General features: G+C 35.0%; 1 protein-coding gene across 1 annotated transcript in view; it reads left to right on the plus strand.

The window, feature by feature from the left end:
* The window catches only part of FSIP2 (fibrous sheath interacting protein 2), an 89,232-nt gene that overhangs the window by 66,921 nt on the left and 636 nt on the right, over window positions 1-21,675 (plus strand). Inside the window, exons 13-17 of the mRNA XM_056111959.1 lie at window positions 365-844; window positions 2,520-2,611; window positions 8,183-8,229; window positions 16,685-16,728; window positions 20,790-20,856. Coding sequence (XP_055967934.1) covers window positions 365-844; window positions 2,520-2,611; window positions 8,183-8,229; window positions 16,685-16,728; window positions 20,790-20,856 — 730 coding nt within the window. The remainder of the gene's footprint in view (window positions 1-364; window positions 845-2,519; window positions 2,612-8,182; window positions 8,230-16,684; window positions 16,729-20,789; window positions 20,857-21,675) is intronic.

A 21,675-nucleotide genomic window follows, 5' to 3' on the forward strand; every position in this document is an offset into this window, starting at 1 on the left:
ATATAACATATATTACCTTTTTCTATGACTCCTAAGATAAAAAAGATAAGTATATTATCACTACTACTGTGAAAGATCTTCACAGTAAATTAAAAATATATAAAAGCAAGTTATGACAAAAAAGAATTCAAGCAAAAAAATTAAAATTTAGAACTTTCCTTATACTCTATAGTAAATAGTGCTAGATAAATATCTCTGAAACAAACTAAATGATCAAACTTTTGCTTCTTAAAATATTGCTAATATAAAAGTAAGTGGCTTTTGAAGATAATACTTAAGTTGAAACTGTATATCATACTAAAATAGTTATGTTAAAAACACATAAAATTAAGACATTTAAAAATGTTCATACTTTTCATTGCAGGCTGTTTGCAGAAATTCATTTCAGAATATAAGAAAACCTGATATCACCAAGGTAGAACTTTTAAAAGATGTTCACAGCAAAAAGGATCTAATTATTCGACTGGTAGCCCATGATATTGATCAAGAGGAATTTGAGAGAACAGATGATTCTGATGAAGATGAAATTATTATACGTGAAATTTTACAAGAAGATTTTGAAGAACCATTTGAAATGAAAGAAGCAATGAAACCAATAGAAAACAAAAGTATTTCTCCCAGAACAATGTTAAGCTCATGTAATCTGAAAAAAATGTTGTCATTAAGCAGATGTTGTCAATCCACATCCAGTGTAAATATCAAAAATATCGACACAAGTTTGAGTAGTATCCCAGAAACTAAGGATGAAGAAATTAAAAAAGCTCTCCTGGAGCTTCATACAGACAGACGCTCCACAGCTCTAGCTCATATACACCTAGCTTCGGAGAAAAAGCTGCAGTCTAAGGTAGGTGAGAAAGATGACTTTTGAAGAAGGTAACCTATGTCCAAGAGTAGAGATCTTCAGAGAAATTTAAACATCCATCTCAATTAGAAATAAAAAAATGATTCTAGACGATCTTCTCAGTTTACAAATGTTCCATGTAAGAGAAATAATAAAGCCAGTGCAATAGTGTAAGTCAGGTTGTTTGCCATGCTCTTGTCTAAATCAGATTCTATCCCTAGCATGACATATGACCCACCCCAAGCCCCATTAGGAGAGTGACTACTGAGCACAGAGCTAGGAATAAGACCTGAGCACCTCAGTATGTGTCCTTACCAAAAAAAAATGAGAGAGAGTGATAACTATACAAATGAAACCACAATACTCTATTGTGAGATAAATGAAGCCAAAATATTCAATTTTGACATAATGGAAAGAAACCGAGGAGATGTAGAGGCCCAAACAGGAAAATAAAACTGAGGAGAATGTTCATTTAGAGAAATAGAATCTAATTACTTAAAACTGCTACTTAAGTCTATTTGCACCTTTTATTTTTTTGTATTAGGCTCTATAATTTTTTGTATTGCATTTGTAATGTGAATATCCATTTAACATTATGTGTGAGGGCAACATATATAGGCAAAGGGGCACTAAACGGGAGACCAAAATAGGAAGAATTTTGTTAAGTTTAAGTCTTGTATCTCAAAAGCTGCATTACTCTTAGTTAAATTAACAACTTTTAATTTAAATCTTTGACATCAGACTTTCCAATTAATGATCTGGGTCAGAGATCCTTTCGGGTGACTCTGTCTAAATATCTGTACCAGAAGTATTGTTTTTATTTTTGATTTTAAATGTGTGCATAGTTTAAGATTTCCCGGTGAGGTGGTTCCAACATCTTTATCTTATAATTCTGAGATCACTTTATTTCTAGGTTAACCCCTAAAATGAGATGAACCAGTAAAAAAAGAGCAGATATATAACTCTGTTCAAATTAAAATCTATTAAAGTGTAAATTAACAAAAACTCTCATATCTATTATGAAGCTATGTGTGATTTCATGACCAGATTTAATCTGCAAAATTGTTTTCTTGAGCTTCATAGTTAGAAATCACTGGCTCCAGAGATCGTGTGAGAAATGTTACGATAAATGTTATAACTATATTAGCTAATGTTAAAATGTATTCTATGAACAATATTCCCAATTATAATAGCTTATTTTAGTAGACTCTTAACAGGTACCATAGTAATAATATTCTTATAAAAAGTTTGGCCGTGAAATCACTCATGACTTCTAAATCAGAGTATGGATTAAGATAATTGACCCAGATTCTGAAACTGATCAGATTTATGTGTCTGCTCTTTATTCTTTTTCAAATTAGTAAAATATTATTAAAAATATTTGTTAAGTACAAAAATGAAAAACTATATTCTTCATTGATTTTAGGCTTGTCTCTAAAATCTTTTCATCTTCTCTAACATGAATCATCTTCAATGAGCCATTTCCAGAAAATTATATTAGAGAATGACATTTTTATTTGAATTATAGTTCATCATCTTTTAAGTGATTTTTAAAACTTTTTCTCATTTCAATGTAGATAGCACAGACCATACCATTACATACCATTTACCTATCATTAATGTACAGACAGAAACACATATTAATCTCAAGTTTCTACAAAACTTTGAACTTTTACAGAAGGAAGAAAATACTGAACCAACACATTATCTTATACACAGAATTATGAGTACATCTTCCTACAATCAAGAGGATTTGATTTCATCAGCTGGGTAAATAAAATATTAGTGTAAAATGTAAATAAAATACAAGTAATACCTGAAGAATAAATGGGCCCATTTAAAAAAATGTGATTAGACAAGTATTCATATCTTGACCTTTTCCTCACTAGTCTTTGTTTTTATCTCCTCAATGTGATTATTTTTTAAGCCTTCCCAACTCTACCCAGTCTTCAATTTTGTTTACTTTACCTCTATATTGCAATAGCACAGCGGTAGGGCGTTCGCCTTACACGCGGCCAACATGGCCGACCCGAGTTCGATTCCTCCGCCCCTCGGAGAGCCCGGCAAGCTACCGAGAGTATTCGATATGCCAGACACAGTAACAACAAAGTCTCCAATGGAGACGTTACTGGGCCCGCTCGAGCAAATCGACGATCAACGGGAGGGCCTTTACCTACCTTTACCTTTACCTATATTGCAATAGCACAGCAGTAGGGCATTCGCCTTACAAGCGGCCAACATGGCCGACCCGAGTTCGATTCCTCCGCCCCTCGGAGAGCCCGGCAAGCTACCGAGAGTATTCGATATGCCAGACACAGTAACAACAAAGTCTCCAATGGAGACGTTACTGGGCCCGCTCGAGCAAATCGACGATCAATGGGAGGGCCTTTACCTTTACCTTACCTCTATATCTGTTCTACTGGGGCAGACACTTTAGGTCAAGAGTTTGCTAATGTGGTCTTTACTTTTCCATTATAATCTTGTAGATTAACTCTGGGTCACAATAGTACCTATATTATGAAACTAAGAGTTTTGCTCTACTATCTAAAGTAATTGAATGTTTTAATGTGCATATCTGCCTATACAATATATGAAGAAAAGGAGCAGTGTGAATTGAAACATTCAGAAATGAATTCTATAAACTATGGCATTTATAAGAAAGGGAGAACATTGTTTGTGTAAGAAGTTAATCCAAGTTTGAGTGACTATAGGAACGAAGTCTGAATGGTGACTTTTATAGAAAAGAGTAGATAAAGGTACGCTGAAATCTTATTAAAAATGACTCAGTGAATAGTTAAAACATGTCTAAAATTTGTAAGAATATTCACACTTTTCTCATAAAAGAAGCTATCAGAATAAGGAGAACTATTTATCTGGTTATTTTCCACCAAAATAGAACAATAAAATTATCTATTTTTGACATTGATATCCTATCTTGGAAATCTATTCATGACCCACTATTTATTCTTTTCTCCTACAGAATAGCTATTCTTATTTAGCTAGTAATGCAGGCACCTATTATTTCTATTAATTATGAAGACAGTTTGCACACACATCAGTTTGGAGCAATGTGGAAGATCCAAAGAGAGTACATTCTCATGGAAATGAAAAATGCAAAACTACCAACTTATAAAGCATCATTTTAGTAGCTTTGGAATACAGGCATATAACTATAATAATAATTAAAAATACAAATAGCAAAGTTACATTTAATTTATTAATAACTTTACACGGATTTTTATTAGTCTTTATTTTATTAACATAATGTGTCATACTTAAGAGGAAATAGCCTAGTTTATAGTTCCCTTCTTGGGGAAGGAAATAGAAGACTGACATTTGTTGGCAATGTTCTGATCTATCATTTGGATGGCTGAGAAAATGTTTTCTATCTTACCTAAATAGAAAATCATAGTAGAGGGTCAGAGCAATAGTACAGTGGGTAGGACACTTGCCTGGCATGCAGGGAACCAAGGTTCAATCCCTAACATCTCATAAAGCCCCTCAAACCTGCCTGGCAGGATTGATATCTGGGCACTGCCTTGTATGGACCAAAAACCAAACAAACAAAAAATAAAAAATAAATAAAGATTGGGATTAGATAAATCAAATATCAGTTTAGAAACCACAGAAGGTAGTTGATAGTAGAAAAGTCAGGATAGTGGCAGGTGCAAAACACTGTAGGGAAGAGATTAGTATTAAAGGAGATAATCAAGCATATAAAAACACTCAGAAAGAAGCATGATGATACTCTTAAAAAGTAAAATACTTCAACATGTATCATGATAATTAGAGGGAGAAAGGAAGAATAAATACCCAGAAGGCAAAGCCCTCTCAAAAAATCTGTAACTTGAGACTCAGAGTCCCCAAATGAGTGAAGAGCTTGCATGTCTGCCTTCATAAAGCAGGCTAGACAGTATTTTTATTCAAAAGCCAAAAGTTCAACCTAAGATCACAAAGTATACTGAGATCTTAAGAAATAGGTTTAGTAGTTGAGTAAAAATTAATCTCAATAAAATTTCTATTAGAATATATTAATTAGATATATATGATACTCTGTCTTTAATTTTGTTTTCATTTGGAAGGAGAAAATCTGACAGAGCTCATGGTCTCCTTCTGGCTCTGTGATTAAGAGTGAACTCTCAATGTTCAAATAAAAAATTTTCAGATGAATCATTTATGGTGCTAGGATAGAAGGTTGGCCACTTACACACTTATAAGGTCAGTGCCTTAACTCCTGTACTATCTCTCCTCCCCCCACTTGAAATTATTCCATTAAATATTCTCAAAAACTATAGAAATACCCAAAGAGATAAGAGGTCGTGGGAGAAATTAACTTGATAAAATGAGAAAAAAAATTGGAGTTTAAATATAAAGTAACTGAATTGAATAATTTGTTAGATGGTTTTAAGTAGATTTAAATAATGAAAGGAATTAGTTATGATAATATAACTGATTTTATAGAAATACAAAGGATTATAGCAAAGAATTATTATCAAATGTATACCAACCCAAATAACCTAGATAAAAATGGATATATTTCTAAAGGCTGAAGTGATAGTACACCATGTAGAGTGTTTTCCTTGCAAATGGTTGACTGGGATTCAATACCCATCATCTCATATGATCTTCCAAGCACTACCTGGAGTAATTCCTGAGTGCAGAGTTAGCAGTAATCCCTGAATATTATCAGGTGTAGCCCAAGACAATAAAAAAGATAGATTCCTAGAAGTACAGGACCTACTAAAACTGAATCATGATGAAATAGAAAATCTAAAGTACACACACACACACTTACACACACTTACACACACTTATTAATTAACTGATCAAATTTGGATACAAAATCATAATGAAAATTTTATTGCATTTCTATGTACTTAAAATGAACAATCATAAGTGAAAATTAATGTGTAAATATTAGTGTGACTATAAAGAAAATTAAAACCTTTATATAAAATTTACCAGGAGGAAAATGATTTCACACTGAAAATGACAAGCTATACAATAAGAAATTAAGAGACACAAATGAAAAATCATATTTTGTTCACAAATTAGAAAACAATATTGTTATGACATCAATATTACCCAAATTAATCTGCTTATGTTAAATGCTTATAAAAGTATTAATGGTGTGTTACAGAAAAAACAGTATTATTTATATACTATCTAGGATTCTAATAGCTAATTTTGGAAAGATAAAACAAAGTTGGAGAAATCTCCTTGATTTCTGCAGTCATGGCATTAAAATTAATGTGATACTAGCAAAAAGAGATGAAGAACAATGTAATGTAATCGACAGTCCAGATCGTTGATTTCTTAATGGTTTTTAATTGTATGGAATTTCAGGGACTACCCATCACAACACACTCTATATGGGATTCTACAGCCCCCGCTCACCAATAATACAATGCTATCTCACTATCATAATGACCCTTTTACTCATGCCTTTCAAACCCTTTCCCTTGTTATTCTACTAACATTGATAGTTTTTGCCATGTATATTATTTTTTAATGGATCATTGTCTTTAGTTGCTTCTTTCTACTCCTTTTTTTCCCAAAATCTCTTTATTTGGGGAGAGTTTTGTGTGCTTTTTGTGTTTATTTTTGCTTTTGTGTTTTAGTTTTGGACCCACAATGAGTGATGCTCAGAGGTTATTCTTGGCTCTGAGAATTATTTCTAATGGTGCCTGGGAACCATATGGGATGCTGGGGGTTGAATCCAGGTAGGCCTTGTGCAAGGCAAGTGCCCTACCCGCTGCTCTCTCTCTCTCTCTCTCTCTCTCTCTCTCTCTCTCTCTCTCTCCTGTTTTCTTTTGTTTTTTCTTTTTTGGATTCAGGACACATGCTTTTGCTCAGAGTTTATTCTTGGCTCTGTGCTTAGAAATCACTCCTGGTGAGTTTGAGAAACCAGATGGGTGCTAGGAATGGAATCTTAGTTGTATTCAAGGCAAGAAACTTACCTTAGAGTATTCTTTCTCTAACACCACTTATTTATTTATTTCACTTAGCAAAATCAAATAAAGATCCATCCATTTTGTTCCCAAAGACTTAATTCTGTATCTTTTAATGGAAGAGTATATACAAATATACATATATACATATATGTACATGTATATGTATATGTATATATAAAGAAACTACATTTGTAAACTAAAAAACAAAGGAACTATTATATACAGAGTATGTATTATATGTACACATGATATTTAATATTATAATATATGATATACAATAGTTTTTATAATAATGCATATGATAGCATATAATATGTTCTATATGTGTATATAATATAACATCACTGTCACTGTCACTGTTCTTCCATTGTTCATTGATTTGCTCTAGTGGGCCCTGTAACATCTCCATTTTGAGACTTCTTTTTACTGTGTTTGGCAGATTGAATGCATCACGGGTAGCTTGCCAGGCTTTGCCATGCGGGCGAGATGCTCTCCGTAGCTTGCCGGGCTCTCCGAGAGGGGTGGAGGAATCTAACCCGGTTTGGCCGGGCTGGCTGTGGGCAAGGCAAATGCCCTACTGCTGTGATATCACTCCAGCCCATAATAGAATATAACATATAATATTTTATGTGTTTTTGTTGTGAATAATGATACTGTGAATATATGATTACAAATATTCTTTTAAATTAGTGTTTTTATAGTCTTCAGGTCAAATCCTTGGCATAATATTGCTAGATAAATATGGAATTTTTTTTTCTTTATTTGGTTTGGGGTCATACTTAGTGAATTTCAGGACTTTCTCCTGGTTCTGTGCTCAGGGATCACTTCTGGTGAGCCTTGGGGGACCATATGAGGTGCCACAATTGAAATTGGTGGTCAGAGTTCAAGACAAATGTCCTGCTCCCTATATGAACTCTCCAGCCAAGAATTTCCATTTTTATTAAGAAATAGCCATACCATTTTTTGTGAATTTGCTTTTGCACCAATAGTACATAATCCTACTTATATTTTCTGAAATATACACATACATACATCTATATTATATTACATATGTATACATAATATGTGATATCACAGTCCCTCTTTTGAATATTCTGGTATTTTCCAAGAATTTGGTATTTTACCTATAGAATTAAGAACAAGAACTTGAACAAGTATTTGGTATTTGTACAATCATGTTCATATCAGATAGTAAATTTTATGTATACTTTCTCAAATAGAATTAAGTAAAAAAAATCAATTTCAGAAATCATTTTTATTAAAATGTAGATTACATAATAAATTGTTCCAAGTATGATTTCATGTGAAAACTGGCATATTGTTCTTGTACTTAGACATTTTTTCATTGATTAACTACAAAGAAAATTAATATTTTTATCTGTTTTAGAGAGACTGAAGATAGTTCCCGTGATACAAGTGCTAAAATATCTGAAGGTTTGAACTACTTTTCTTAATTTAAATTAAAACATATTCAAAAGAACAACATATTTATTGCTTTTATAAATTTTTTAGTTATGAAATGAAAAATATTTTTCTGTGAGATTATGTATTTTTAGTAGAATTAATTCACCTTAGGTGTTTAAGTTATAACATCCATTTTTATTATAACAACCACTTACATTATCCGAATTGTTTCTAAAATTTTATTCATATCTTGGAAAAAATTAACATTTGTTTTTTCTTATGAGAAATAGCCACAAAATAATGGTGTATTATGCAGTAATTTATAACTGTAATAGATTCCATAATAAGACAACATTTCTTTCTTTGTAAAACAATTTCTTTCAGCATTTATTCTTCCTGTGCTTACCCATACCAAAATTTCCCCCAAAGTCCTTTAAAATTATATCCAAGAATTTTATTTATTTATTTATATTTATTTTGCTTCTTTGGGTTACACCGGGCGATGCTCAGAGGTTACTCCTGCCTCTGCACCCAGGAATCACTCCTGGCGGTGCTCAGGGGACCATATGGGATGCTGGGAATCGAAGCCAGGTTGGCTGCATGCAAGGCAAAAACCCTACCTGCTGTGCTCCAGCCCCCATATTCAAGAAATTTTTGTATTTGCTCATACTAGAATCTAGTTAGTATGTAGTTATTTTTTTTTGATCAGAAGTTTCCTTAGAATATTTTTAAACATCTGTTTTGCTCTTTCTTGAAGCCTCAGAAAATCAATATATCCCAGTAATAAGAGCAAGTAGAGTGTAATCTTTATTATAAAGTGATCTTGAACTCAAATCAAAGATTAACTCTGACCATTTCAAATACACAAGTCCTTCATGGATTTACTTGTGAGGAACACATTTTCTCAACTTGCGAATGGAAATAACTTTCAACAAGATGATTCAAATAATTATGCTAAAATTCTTGAATTAAATGTCATAATCAGAAGGTGTCAGAATAATAATTGATATGAAACTCATAAAATAATCAGTTACTAAAGATAAAAGTAAACCAGTACATTCACCACCCTCATTTTTACACAAGGGAATTCCAGCTCAGTTTGAAAAAACAACTTTTAGCTTCTTAGTGAATAGTTTCTAGACTGCTATTTAAAGTTGTTACCACATTCTCTCCATGACATCTCTCATTCCACATAATTCCCATCTCCCATAGACTTACTATCTGATAGATTTGTTTTATTTTTTTTCGCTATATTCTGCAGAGTACATACTCTTTAAGTAGCATATAGATATTTTCTCCCTTAGGATTAAAATATCCATGAGAAGGGTACTTTATTAAGATATGAAAAAAACAAGAATAACTAGAAGGGGATCTGGGGACGATAGATTACGTCAGACAAATTCCCATTTTTTTTGAGGGAGAAGGTTTATTATTATTATTATTATTAATTATTATTCACTTTTGGGTCACACCCAGTGGTTACTCCTGGCTCTAAACTCAGGAATTACCTCTGGCGGTGCTCAGGGGACCATATGGGATGCTGGGAATTGAACCCAGGTGGGCAGCATGCAAGGCAAATGCCCTACCCACTGTGCTATTGCTCCATCCCCTATTATTATTATTTTATTAAATTACCATGAGGTACAGTTATAGACTTACAAACTTCCATGCTTTTGTTTGAGTCATACAATAATCGAGTACCCATCCCTCCACTAGTACCCATTCTCCACCACCAAACGTCCCAGTATTCATTCCATCACCCCCACTCCTTTCCCCCGCCTGCCTCTGTGGCAGGTACATTCGCTCTTACTCTCTCCTTTTGGGTGTTATGGTTTGCAGTACAGGTATTAAGTGGCCATCATGTTAGGTCTATAGTCTACTTTCAGCATGCATCTCCCATCCCTAACAAGCCCCCCCCAAGTATCTTTCTCTTGATGGTCCCTTCTCTATCTCAGCTGTCTTGTCCCCCAGCATGTGACGCCGGCTTCCAAGCCGTGAAACAAACCTCCTGATCCTTATCTCTACTATCCTTGGGTGTTAGTCTCCTATTATGTTACTTATATTCCACATTTAAATAAGATTTAAAGAAGACCTTTGATTCTGTTGAGACAGAAGCAGTCATCGAAGCCCTAGCCAATCAGGGCATTCAAACTCAATACATCAGGGTCCTCTGTGAGCTGTATTACAGATTCACTACCAGGATCTCACCATTCTACAAAGAAGTGATCATCGATGTCAGGAGAGGGGTTCAGCAGGGTGATACTAACGAAACTCTTCAGTGCAACCCTCGAGAACGTCATGTGATGACTGAAATGGGAAGGAATGGGAGTGAAGATAGATAGTCGGCAACTACACCACCTCCGCTTTGCAGATGACATCGTTCTAATAACACCAAACACCAGCCAAGCAGGACAAATGCTGGCTGACTTCGACCATGAGTGTGGAAAGGGCAGATTACAGCTTAGTCTCACAAAGACAATGTTCATGAGAAACAGTCGTGATATTCCTGACTTTCCATTCACTCTCAACGTAACGCCCATCTCCGAATGCAACAGTTATGTGTACCTAGGTCAAGAAGTCAACATGATGAATGACCTGGCACCTGAGTTGCGCAGGAGGAAGAGAGTGGCTTGGCATCAACATATGCCTCAGAGACCTGGGCTCTATGAACATAGGATGAGAACACTATTTGGGTCTCTCAAAGAGGAATCAAAAGAGGTATGCTTGGAGTATCGCACTTCACTCAAATGAGAGAAAGAATCCAGAGTTTCGACCTCTGTCAATGCTCAAGAATCAGGGATGCTGTCTCATTTGAAAATCAGATGCGCTGGAAACGTAATAAGATTTAGAGATGACTGCTTAGTAGAGACATTACCGACTGGATTCCACGGGATATTAAAAGATCGTGTGGACACCCACCTACGAGATGGTCAGATTTCTTCATCAAGACCCTGAATGATCGGTTTGAGGCTCTTCGTGTTCCTAGAACGAGCAGATGCAATTGGGCTACGCTAGCACGCAACAGGAATGAATGGACACATTATTGGGTCCTGCTTGAGCAAATCGATGAGTAACAGGATATCAAGTGATCAAGTGATGATTATTTAAAAGTTTTCTATAATTAAACTTTTAAAATGTTCTAAAAATTACTAGTTACTTCCCTCTATGGCCTTATGAGATGATAAGATGTCGCACAAACTGGCAAGCTACCGAATGTAAGCTGCCCACACGGCAGAGTTTGGCAAACTCCCTGTGGCATACCCAATATGCCAAATACCAGTAACAATTAAGGGTCTCATTCTCTTAACTCTGAAAGAGCCTTGAATATGGCACTTTTTTAAAAATCTCAGGGCGAGGACAAAGGAGACGTTACTGGAGCCTGCTAGAGGCAATCAACGAATAACAGGATGGTCGTGATCGTGATATTCCACATATGAGTGCAGTCCTTCTGTGTCTGTCCCTCTCTTTCTGACTCATTTCACTTGGCATGATACTCTCCATGTCGATCCACTTATATGCTAAATCATAACTTCATATTTTCTAACAGCTGCATAGTATTCCATTGTGTAGACATACCAAAGTATCTTTAACCAAGTCATCTGCACTTGTTTTTTTCCCAGGTTCTAGATATTGTAAACAGTGCTGCAATAAAAATACAAGTGCAGATATCATTTCTATTGTACTTTTCTGCATCTCCTGAATATATTCCCAGAAGTGGTATTTTTGGGTCAAATGGAAACACAATTTATAATTTTTTGAGAAACGTCCATTTTCATTTCATTTTTCATTTCATCATCCTGTTAATCGTCGATTGCCTCGAGCAGGCCCCAGTAACGTCTCTTTCATCCTAGCCCTGAGATTATATTCACGGCTCTTTAGGAGAATGAGACCCATCATTGTTACTGGTATTTGGCATATTTGGTAGGCCACGGGGAGTTTGCCAGACTCTGCCCTGTGGGCAGGCTACATTCGATAGCCTGCAAGTTTGTCCAAAGTAGGAATGAGATAATAAGATGTCATAAAAAAAAAAGTTCTGATAAGATGTCACTCGGCCGCAAATGCGGCCGCGCGGTTCCGGGGTCTGGATTTTATAGTCTCTGAGTCTTGGCCGCTGATGGGATTACATGATTAATGATGAAGAGCATTTTTTCATGTGCCTTTTGGCCATTCAGATTTCTTCTCTGAGAAAGTTTCTGCTTATTTCATCACGCATTTCCCGGTGGGATTGGATGTTTTCTTCTTGCAGAGTTCAACCAGTGTCTTGTATATCCTTGATATTAACTCCTTATCAGATGGGTATTGTGTGAATTTCCTTTCCTATTCTATAGACCGTCTTTGTATTCTGGTCACTGTTTCCTTTGAGGTACAGAGGTTTCTTAGTTTAAGACATCTCAAACTTGCTTGGTCAGTGGTGTTTCATCTTTGAAGATAACTTGAGCTTCAATGTCATGGAGGGTTTTGCAGACCGTTTTTTTCAATTTACCTTACGGATTCTGGTCTGATGTTGAGATCTTTAATCACTTTGATCTGACTTTTGTGCATGGTGTTAGGTAAAGGTCTGAGTGCATATTTTTGCATGTAGTGTAGATGTTCATTTTTGCCAGCACCATTTTTTAACGAAGCTTTCCTTGCTCCACTTCACACTTCTTGCTCCCTTATCAAAGATTAGATAATCATATATTTGAGTCTGTGTGTATGAATATTCAACCCTGTTCCATTGGTTTGTGGATCTGTCTTTGTTCCAATACCATGCTGTTTTAATTATTACCACTTTGTGATAGAGTTTGAGGTTGGGCAAGGTCATGCCTCTCAACTTTTTTTCTTAACAATTGCTTCAACTACTCATTGGGGTTTGTTGTTCCATATGAATTCCAGGAGTGTTTGATCCATTTCTTTGAAGAATGTCATGGGTGTCCTTAAAGTAATTGTATTGAATTTGTATAATTCTTTGGGGAATATTGCCATTTTGAAAATGTTATTTCTCCCAATCCATGAACAGGCATGTGTTTCCATTTCCTCATGTTCTCTTTTATTCTTGAAGTAGCGTTTTGTAGTTTTCTTTGTTCTGGTCCTTTACCTCCTTAGATAAGCTGATTCTGAGGTACTTGATTTTTTGAGGCATGATGTAAATGGGATTGCTATTTTCATATAATTTTCTTCTCTCTCATTATTTGCATGTAAGAAAACCATGGACTTTTGGGTATTGAATTTATAGCCTGTGAATTTATAGCCTGTGAATATACAAGTCTATTATTTCTAGGAGCTTCTTTGTAAAGGCTTTAGGGTTCTCTAAATATAGTATCATATTATCTAAGAATAGTGAGAGCTTGATTTCTTCCTTTCCTGTCTGGATGCCCTTAATATCTGTTTCTTGCCTCAAAACTATTGCAAGTACTTACAGTATTATATTGAATAGGATTAGTGAGGGTGGGCATTCTTGTCCCATTGAGGATGATGTTTACCATATGCTTGTGGTAGATGGCTTTGACTATATTGAAGAAAGTTCCTTCAATACTTATTTTGGTGAAGTTTTCATCAAAAATGGGTGTTGGATCTTGTCAAAAGCTTTCTATGTGTCTATTGAAATGATTATATATTTTTATCTTTTATGTATATGATGAATTATGTTGATTGACTTGCGAATGTTAAACCATCCTTGTATCCCTGGGATGAATCCCACTTGGTAATGGTTTATGATTTTTTTGATCAGTTGTTGGATTCTATTCACTAATATTTTGTTAAGGATCTTTACATCCATGTTCATCAGGGATATTGGCCTGTAATTTTCTTTTATTTGTGGTGTCTCTGTTTGCTTTTGCTATTAGTGTGATATGTGCCTCATAGAAACTGTTTGGGCGTGTTTCTCTTTCTTCAATTTCCTGGAAAAGCTTGGGAAAAACTGGTAATAGGTCCTCTTTAAATGTTTGGAAGAATCCGTTAGTGAATCCATCTGTTTTTTGTTTTGGGGAAGACTTGATTACAGTTTCAATTCCTTGATAGTAATAGATCTATTCAGGTATTCCAGATCTTCTCAGTTCAGCCTTGGGATATTTAGGAATCCAGGAATTTATCCATTTCTGCTAGGTTCTCTTGTTTTGTGGTAGCATACAGTCTTTAAATGTAATCTCTGATGACCTTTTGGATTTCTTTAGTTTCTGTTATAATGTCCCCCTTTTCATTTCTCTTTCGGTTTATTAGGCTTTTCTCTTTCTCTCTTTCTTTGTGAGTCTTGCTAGTGGTTTATCAATCTGTTTACTTTCTCAAAGAACCAGCTCTTGGTTTCATTGATCTTTTGGATTTTTTTTATGGATTTCCATGTTATTTCTGCTCTAAGTTTTATTATTTCTTTCCTTCTGCCTGGTTTGGGCTCCTTTTTTGGTTCTTTTTTTAAGATCTTGAGTTGTGAAGTCAAGTAATTTATATGGGCCCTTTCTTTCTTCCTTAGAAATGCTTTCAGACCTAAAAATTTCCCCTTTAACATAGCTTTAGCTGCGTCCCACAGGTTCTGGTAGCTCATGTTTTCATTCTCATTTGTTTCCAGATAATCTTTTGATTTCTTCCTTGATTTCCTCCCTGACCCACTTGTCGTTCAACATTGAGTTGTTTAATTTGCAGGTGTTTTATTTGGTTCTCCGCGTTTGTGTTATTAACTTCTATCTTCAGTGCATTATGGTCTGAAAAGATAGTTGATATAATTTCTATCTTCCTGATTCTAATGAGGTATATTTTGTGACCCAGCATGTGGTCTGTTTTGGAAAATGTTCCATGTGCACTGAAAAGAATATGTATTCATTTGGAGGGTGTGAGGGGAGATATAAAGCCCTATATACAACTATTAGCCTTTTGTATTCTATTTCTTACTTCAAGGTCAGTTGTTTCCTTGCTGAGTTTTAACATTTTTGATCTATCTATAGGTAATAAGGCATTGTTGAAATCCAACTACTATTGTTGCTATCAAAGCCCTCCTTAAAGTCTATTAGCAGTTGTTTTAAGTATTTAGCTGCTCCCTCATTGGAAGTCTATACATTTAGGAGTGTGATTTCTTCCTGCTGTACATACCCCTTAGTTATTTTTTAAAAATGACCTTTTCTGTCCCCTCTAATTTTTTTTCAGCCTGAAATCGATGTTTTCAGATACTAGTATGGCCACCCTGGATTTTTTGAGATAGTTGTTTCTTGCAGAATTGTTTTGTATCCTTTTACCTTGAATCTGTGTTTGCTCTAACTGTTCAGATGTGTTTCTTATAGGCATCAGAATGTTGGGTTAAGTTTTTTTTAAGCATTTTCCCACTCTGTTTCTCTTAATTGGTGCATTTAGACCATTGACATTGAGAGAGATTATTGTTATGGGGTTTTGTGCCATCTTTCTGTATAGGTTTTTTGTGCTTTTAGGGATTTTTCTTTTCTTACAGTAGACCCTTTACTTCTTCTTTTAAGGTTGGTTTTGCATCTATGAAGTTCCTGAACTGTTGTTTATCCATGAATTAGTGTATCTTTCCTTTGAGTTTGAGAGTTTAGCTTTATAAAGTATTCTTGGTGAGGTGTTCATTTCATTGAGTTTTTTTTTCACTATATCCCATTGTCTTCAAGCTTGGAGGGTTTCCTCTGATAAGTATGCTGTAAGTCTAAGGGGTATTCCTTTGTATGTGATTTCCTTCTTTGACCTTGCTTCTTGCAGTATTGTGTCTCTGTCCGTGTTATCCATCATTCTGTTTCTGATGTCTTGGAGTCTTTTTATTAGGGTCTCCTTTATTTAGTATCCTTTGGGCTCTTTGGATCTGGATGCCTGCATTCGCTAATTCTGGGAACTTCTCAGCAATGATACCTTTAACTGTTGCTATTTCATTGGGGTTACCTTTCTGTCCTTCTGGTACTCCGATGATTCTTATGTTGTTCCTCTTAAATTCATCCCCTAGGTCTCTGATTTACCCTACAGCTATTTAGAGGTCTTTTGTAATTGTATGCTGTTGCCTGTAAGTTTTCTGACGCTCATCTTCACTGCTTCTGTCTTTGGCTGTAGTCATTTTACTGTTGAGGGCACCCATTTTTTTTATTTCATCTACCGAATCCTTTATTAGTGATACTTCTGTTTATGGCTTTCTTAATTCAGCTATTATTTCTTCCTGTATTTTCTTGACTGTCCATTACCTTTTAGTTTATATGGTAGCTCTTCCTTTTACAAATAAATAATGAGCGTCATTAAAATAAAATTATTGTTCAGAGATGCAAGTTACTGAGTTAGAGTCAGCCTCTTCCATTGTAGTGCCATGATATTTTTCATAAATCTTACATCTACAAGAAGGGTTATGACATATCCAGAGTTGTAGATATCTCATCTGTTTCAATTTTATTTACAAAGTCTATATGCTGAAAAATAATAACTTGAATCTGCATGACTTCAAATTTTATGAAAAATAACATTATGTTTGTATCAATATTTTTTATTCTCAGAAAATATATTAATTTTTCCTACCTTATTCCCACAGATAGTTCTCAGAAACAACAGCCAGATAATTTAAACAATGTTCAGGTAAGTATGTTATTCAGTACTTCCTAATTGGTATATAAACATTTCAGTTAAATAAAACCCTGGTTTCAAAGTCAAATCAGGGGCTTGTGGTACAATTTATGAGACATCAGAATACATTCATACATTTGCCTCTTTATATTATTATACTACATAGCCTAGCAAGCTACCCATGACATATTCAATATGCCAAAAACAGTAACAACAAGTCTCACAATTTATTGTGAGACATTACTGGTGCCCCCTCAATAATAATATAAATATTACATATAATAACATAAACTGCATTATATTCTTCTCAGACAGACTTAACTTCAGGTAATTAAAAATAGTTCCTGCATAGATCTTCTATCCGTAGGTTTAAGTCCTTTATCCAAGTGCTCTGAATAAATCACTACTCTCCAAAACAGCACCTAAATATGGTTCTATTTTTTAACTCTGTTAATGATCTCTCTAGGGAAAATCCTAGAAAAAAGCGAGTCATTTGGACATTGATAGGCAGATAGATTCAGATGATGGACTTGATAAGGAGGGAATAGACTCGTCAAAATAGAAGTCAGTTCCTATACAAAGTTTTTTAAAAAATTCTAATGACTGTTTAAAAACAATTTTCTAAATTATCCAATTATTCTCCAGTATAAAATCAGTAAATTTACTTTTTCCTATTTTTTTGAGAAAATTTAGATTGAGGGTAGACGATAAAGGTTCTCTTTCCTGCCTTTTATCACACTGTTTCTTAAATTTGATCACATGTTTAAGAGCATCTCATAAACAACCCATTAACTGCCTAGACATACATTTATTATCAGTAATTTTCAGGTTTGGATCTCACAGTTAGTACTGATGATAACTTTGGCAAACCACCAAAGATGCTGAATTAGTTCCTCTCTCAGCCTTATGAATACAAGCATCTATTTGACAACCTTCAGGAAAGTATGAACTCTTTATTCTTCATCCTTTCCCTCTATTTCTGGTTTTTCCATAGTGACATCATGGTTTACGATATTATTTAGTTCAGGTCTGAGTGTGGTGAACTAAGTACATTCCACCTTGTATAACTCAGTCTTTAAAATTAAAGATGCTGGACACTTACTATGGATTCTCAAAAATAACTACGGGAGTTCGGGTAGAAAACCTAAAATTCAAAGAGCATTTCCTGTATTTTTTTTCCTTAAATTTTATAACTTTGGTTCAGAGCAGTTTAGATCCCAGAATTGAATAGAGAGAATGGATAAAATAAAGCTCGCAGAGAAATTCTCTGTGGGGTGGAATCTGGGTGGAGGAGAGAGGTCATTTCCTCGCTCCATCCCACCCTCTCCTATATTATCTCTGCCCCTCCTCTGTTGGCCCTTCTTTGATGAAGGTAATTTTCAGTAATGAAGAAGCAGTTAAGAGTCAGAGAGAGAATACGAATATCTGACCAAAGGAATTAAGGAAAGGAGTTTAGAAATCTGAAGACTGTAGAAACTGCTCATTTGTTTCCATAATTTCACTTGCCACTCTGCTTTGCCCCAGGGTACAATTCTGAGACAATAACCACAGGGTTCTTGTCTTAGGACCAAAAAAGAACTGTGGGGAATCAGGGACCTGGAAGGAAATTCTGGAGAGCAGGGATCTAATACTTGAGTATTTGCTGCTGATTTTCAGGAACCTTGAAGAAAATCTCAGAGAAATATTGTAAGTCTGACAAGAAGTTATAAATACAAAAGAATCTGGGAACTATAGCATTAAATAGCATACATACAGAGAATTTTTTTAATAAAAAATTACTGCATATACTTTGGAAAGTGAATTTTTGCTGAAACCAAAGCCACAAATGATACAGATATGGATGCTGTGAAACAGAGTTCACAAACTACATAAGGTAGCAAAGTACAAATCTTATTCAGTTGATTTTAACAGACTTTAGAATTTTATAAATTATTTAAGATCCCAGGATATGATTCAAATTCTCTCAGTATAAAAAAAAACCTAAGATAATATCGAGAACTTTAAAGAAAAAACAAGAGATACCAACTGCAAGGTAGTCAAGATTTTGAAGTTTTCAAAATACTCTGGTCTAATGGGAAAGTAGATGTTCTCTGCAGAATTTACATGAATCTACTCATCTCAGATGTATGGAGCAACTGTTTTTAGACCAGATAATCTCAACTCTAATTCTCACTGTATGGGTATTTCTACGTCACCCACCTTCAGAAATTCAAATTGGAATTCACAGTTTAAAAAAAATTCCATAGAGAGTTATTATGTAGTCAATATCAATAATTAGCACTTAATCTGCAATTAGTCTGTTTTGTTTTTTCCTCAGGTAACCTGTTTTAAATTTTAATGTATTACTGTAATAGCAATATAGAGACTGTTTCAAATAATCTTAGAGGAAGAAGCATTAAATTCTTATAAGGATTATGTTATATCCAATTTTATAAATATAATATAAATAAATATAATTGCATAAAACATCATAATATATAGTTATATTAATTATATTATGTGATATACTAATGATAAATACAAAAATTATAATCATCAGTATTATTATTATAATATATTAATTATTAATTGACTGCACTGCACTGTCCACTGTCCTCCCATTGTTCATCGATTTGCTCGAGCATGCCCAGTAACGTCTCCATTGTGAGACTTGTTGTTACTATGTTTGGCATATTGAATAACTCATGGGTAGCTTGCCAGGCTTTGCCCTGAGGGCGAGATACTCTTGGTAGCTTGCTGGGCTCTCCGAGAGAGGTGGAGGAATCAAACTCAGGTCAGCCATGTCAGCCATATGCAAGGCAAATGCCCTACCTGCTGTGCTATGGTTATATTATACTTTTCAGGAAGCTGCTACTTCTGCCTTTGAAGAGGTAGCAAAGGTTGGCAGAGCAAAACCACTATCTGAACCATGGTCCCTGCCCTATTAAATTTTCACATAACCTATTTATTACTCCACACTTGAAAATGGCTTAGGATTGTTTTGTAGAAAGAAAATTGAGAGTTGGGGCCTAAGTGATAGTACAGCAGATAAGGTGTTTGCCTTGCATGCAGTCAACCTGGGTTAGATTCCCCGCATCCCATATGGTCCCCCAAGGACTGCTAGGAGTAATTTCTGAATGCAGAGCCAGAAGTAACCCCTGAGCATCACTGGGTGTGACAAAAAAAGCATTGCTCCTCCTATTGCTCATCGATTTGCTCGAGAGGGCACCAGTAGCATCTCCATTGTGAGACTTGTTACTGTTTTTGGCATATCAAATATGCCACAGAGAGCTTGCCAGGCTCTGCTGTGTGGGCAGGATCCTCTCGGTAGTTTGCCAGGCTCTCTGAGAGGTGCGGAGGAATCAAACCTGGGTCGGCCATGCAAGGCAAGACTTAAAAAAAGCAAGAAAAAAAAAAGAAAGAAACAGAAAAGAAAAATTGAGAGTATATGGGGAAGCTTCACTTCACTTCTTCCCTTATAACAATTCTAAGAAAACAATGCATTTTTTCATATCCATTCCAATTTAGCCAAAGGAGGCAAAGAAGGGTGACTATACAGGGATTGCATTCTTGTGACTTTTGATCATCATTTAATGGTCATCAAGGTCCCTATCCATGATGAGGGTCAAAATTGGCAAAATGTGTGCCTACAGTCAGAGAATTGTTTTCAGATTACAGCTCACCATTATTTATTATGCAAGATGTTTCTATAATTCCATCATATTTCTTAGATTTTCTAAGTAATCTCTGGTTCACAGAAGATAGGTAATTGGCTTAAATTACCTATTAAATTGCTTTCCTAGCAAGCATAAGCTTATGAGTTCAAATTCTGGTGATACCCCAGTAAATGGAAGAGATCCTGACAGTTCTGCCACTAGGGGATTCATTCTCAAGGCAGCAAAATGCCTACAAGTTGGCTCACTGGTTTAAGAAGTTCCCTGGGCAAGCATGAGACTTGGTTTATTCCCTGGTGTCATAAGTACTAAGGATTAATCCTTTATCTGTGATCCTAGAAAAAGAGCAAATAATTTTTTTTAATTCTAAGAATGTGAGTGGTCACAAAAAGACTTAAGTATTTTTCTTTATATTAACAGTTCATCACTCTCTTTGGAGGAAATGAGAAAGTTATTGGTGGTATGTATTCCTCAAAACATTTTTCAGGTACAAAATGCACTATTCCCTTAACAGTTTGTATGATGAAGTTCTCAGTTCCATCATTTTTAATGAACTATTTTTTATCATTTTTACTGGAAGGAGCGACTCCTTCCTTGCACTATTGATGTCTATCATCCACTCCTACTACTCTTATGTATCAATTTCAATTTGAATAATTACCTTACCATGTTCTTTACTTTGCCTCACCAAAAAATAATGGAACTAAGCTTTGTTGGAAATCAACTATCACGTTTATATGTAAAAAGGAAAGCAACTATCATTAAGAGGCAGAGAATGAAAGTAAGATACTCAAGGACACCCCATAGCCACAAAACTCCAGTACTGGCAATTAAACACAGATCTATCTGACTTCAAACTTAAGACTTCAAACTTAAAACTTGACCATAGTTGACATACCCAAATGTTCACAAGAGTCAATAATATAAGTGAGACAGCTGTGCTATTCAGTCTCAGGCAATAGCAAGTGGAAAGCAATAGCAATAGAGCTCTTAACACTTTTCAAAAGAAACTGAAGATGGAAACTTTATGTAAAAAATTCTGACTTTAAATTGCTATTAGGTAAGCAAAGCTTTTATAAAATAAAACAAGCCTGTCTTCTTTACCTCATGCTGGTATCTTTGTACAAACTACAAAGACTTAACACAAAAAATGATAAAGAAGATGAAGATCAAGGACCATCTGAGTTTTCCCTCTCAACAAATGGAGAACTTTGCGAGCTCAAAAACAATCTGACTTTAATCCAGAATCTTTCATCACTCTGGACTGTGGTTTCTCAGAGCAGTCGCTGCATTCTAGAAAGAGGCC

This window comes from Sorex fumeus, unplaced genomic scaffold (genome assembly GCF_029834395.1).
Source record: "Sorex fumeus unplaced genomic scaffold, SorFum_2.1 ptg000014l, whole genome shotgun sequence".
Lineage (NCBI taxonomy): Eukaryota > Metazoa > Chordata > Mammalia > Eulipotyphla > Soricidae > Sorex > Sorex fumeus.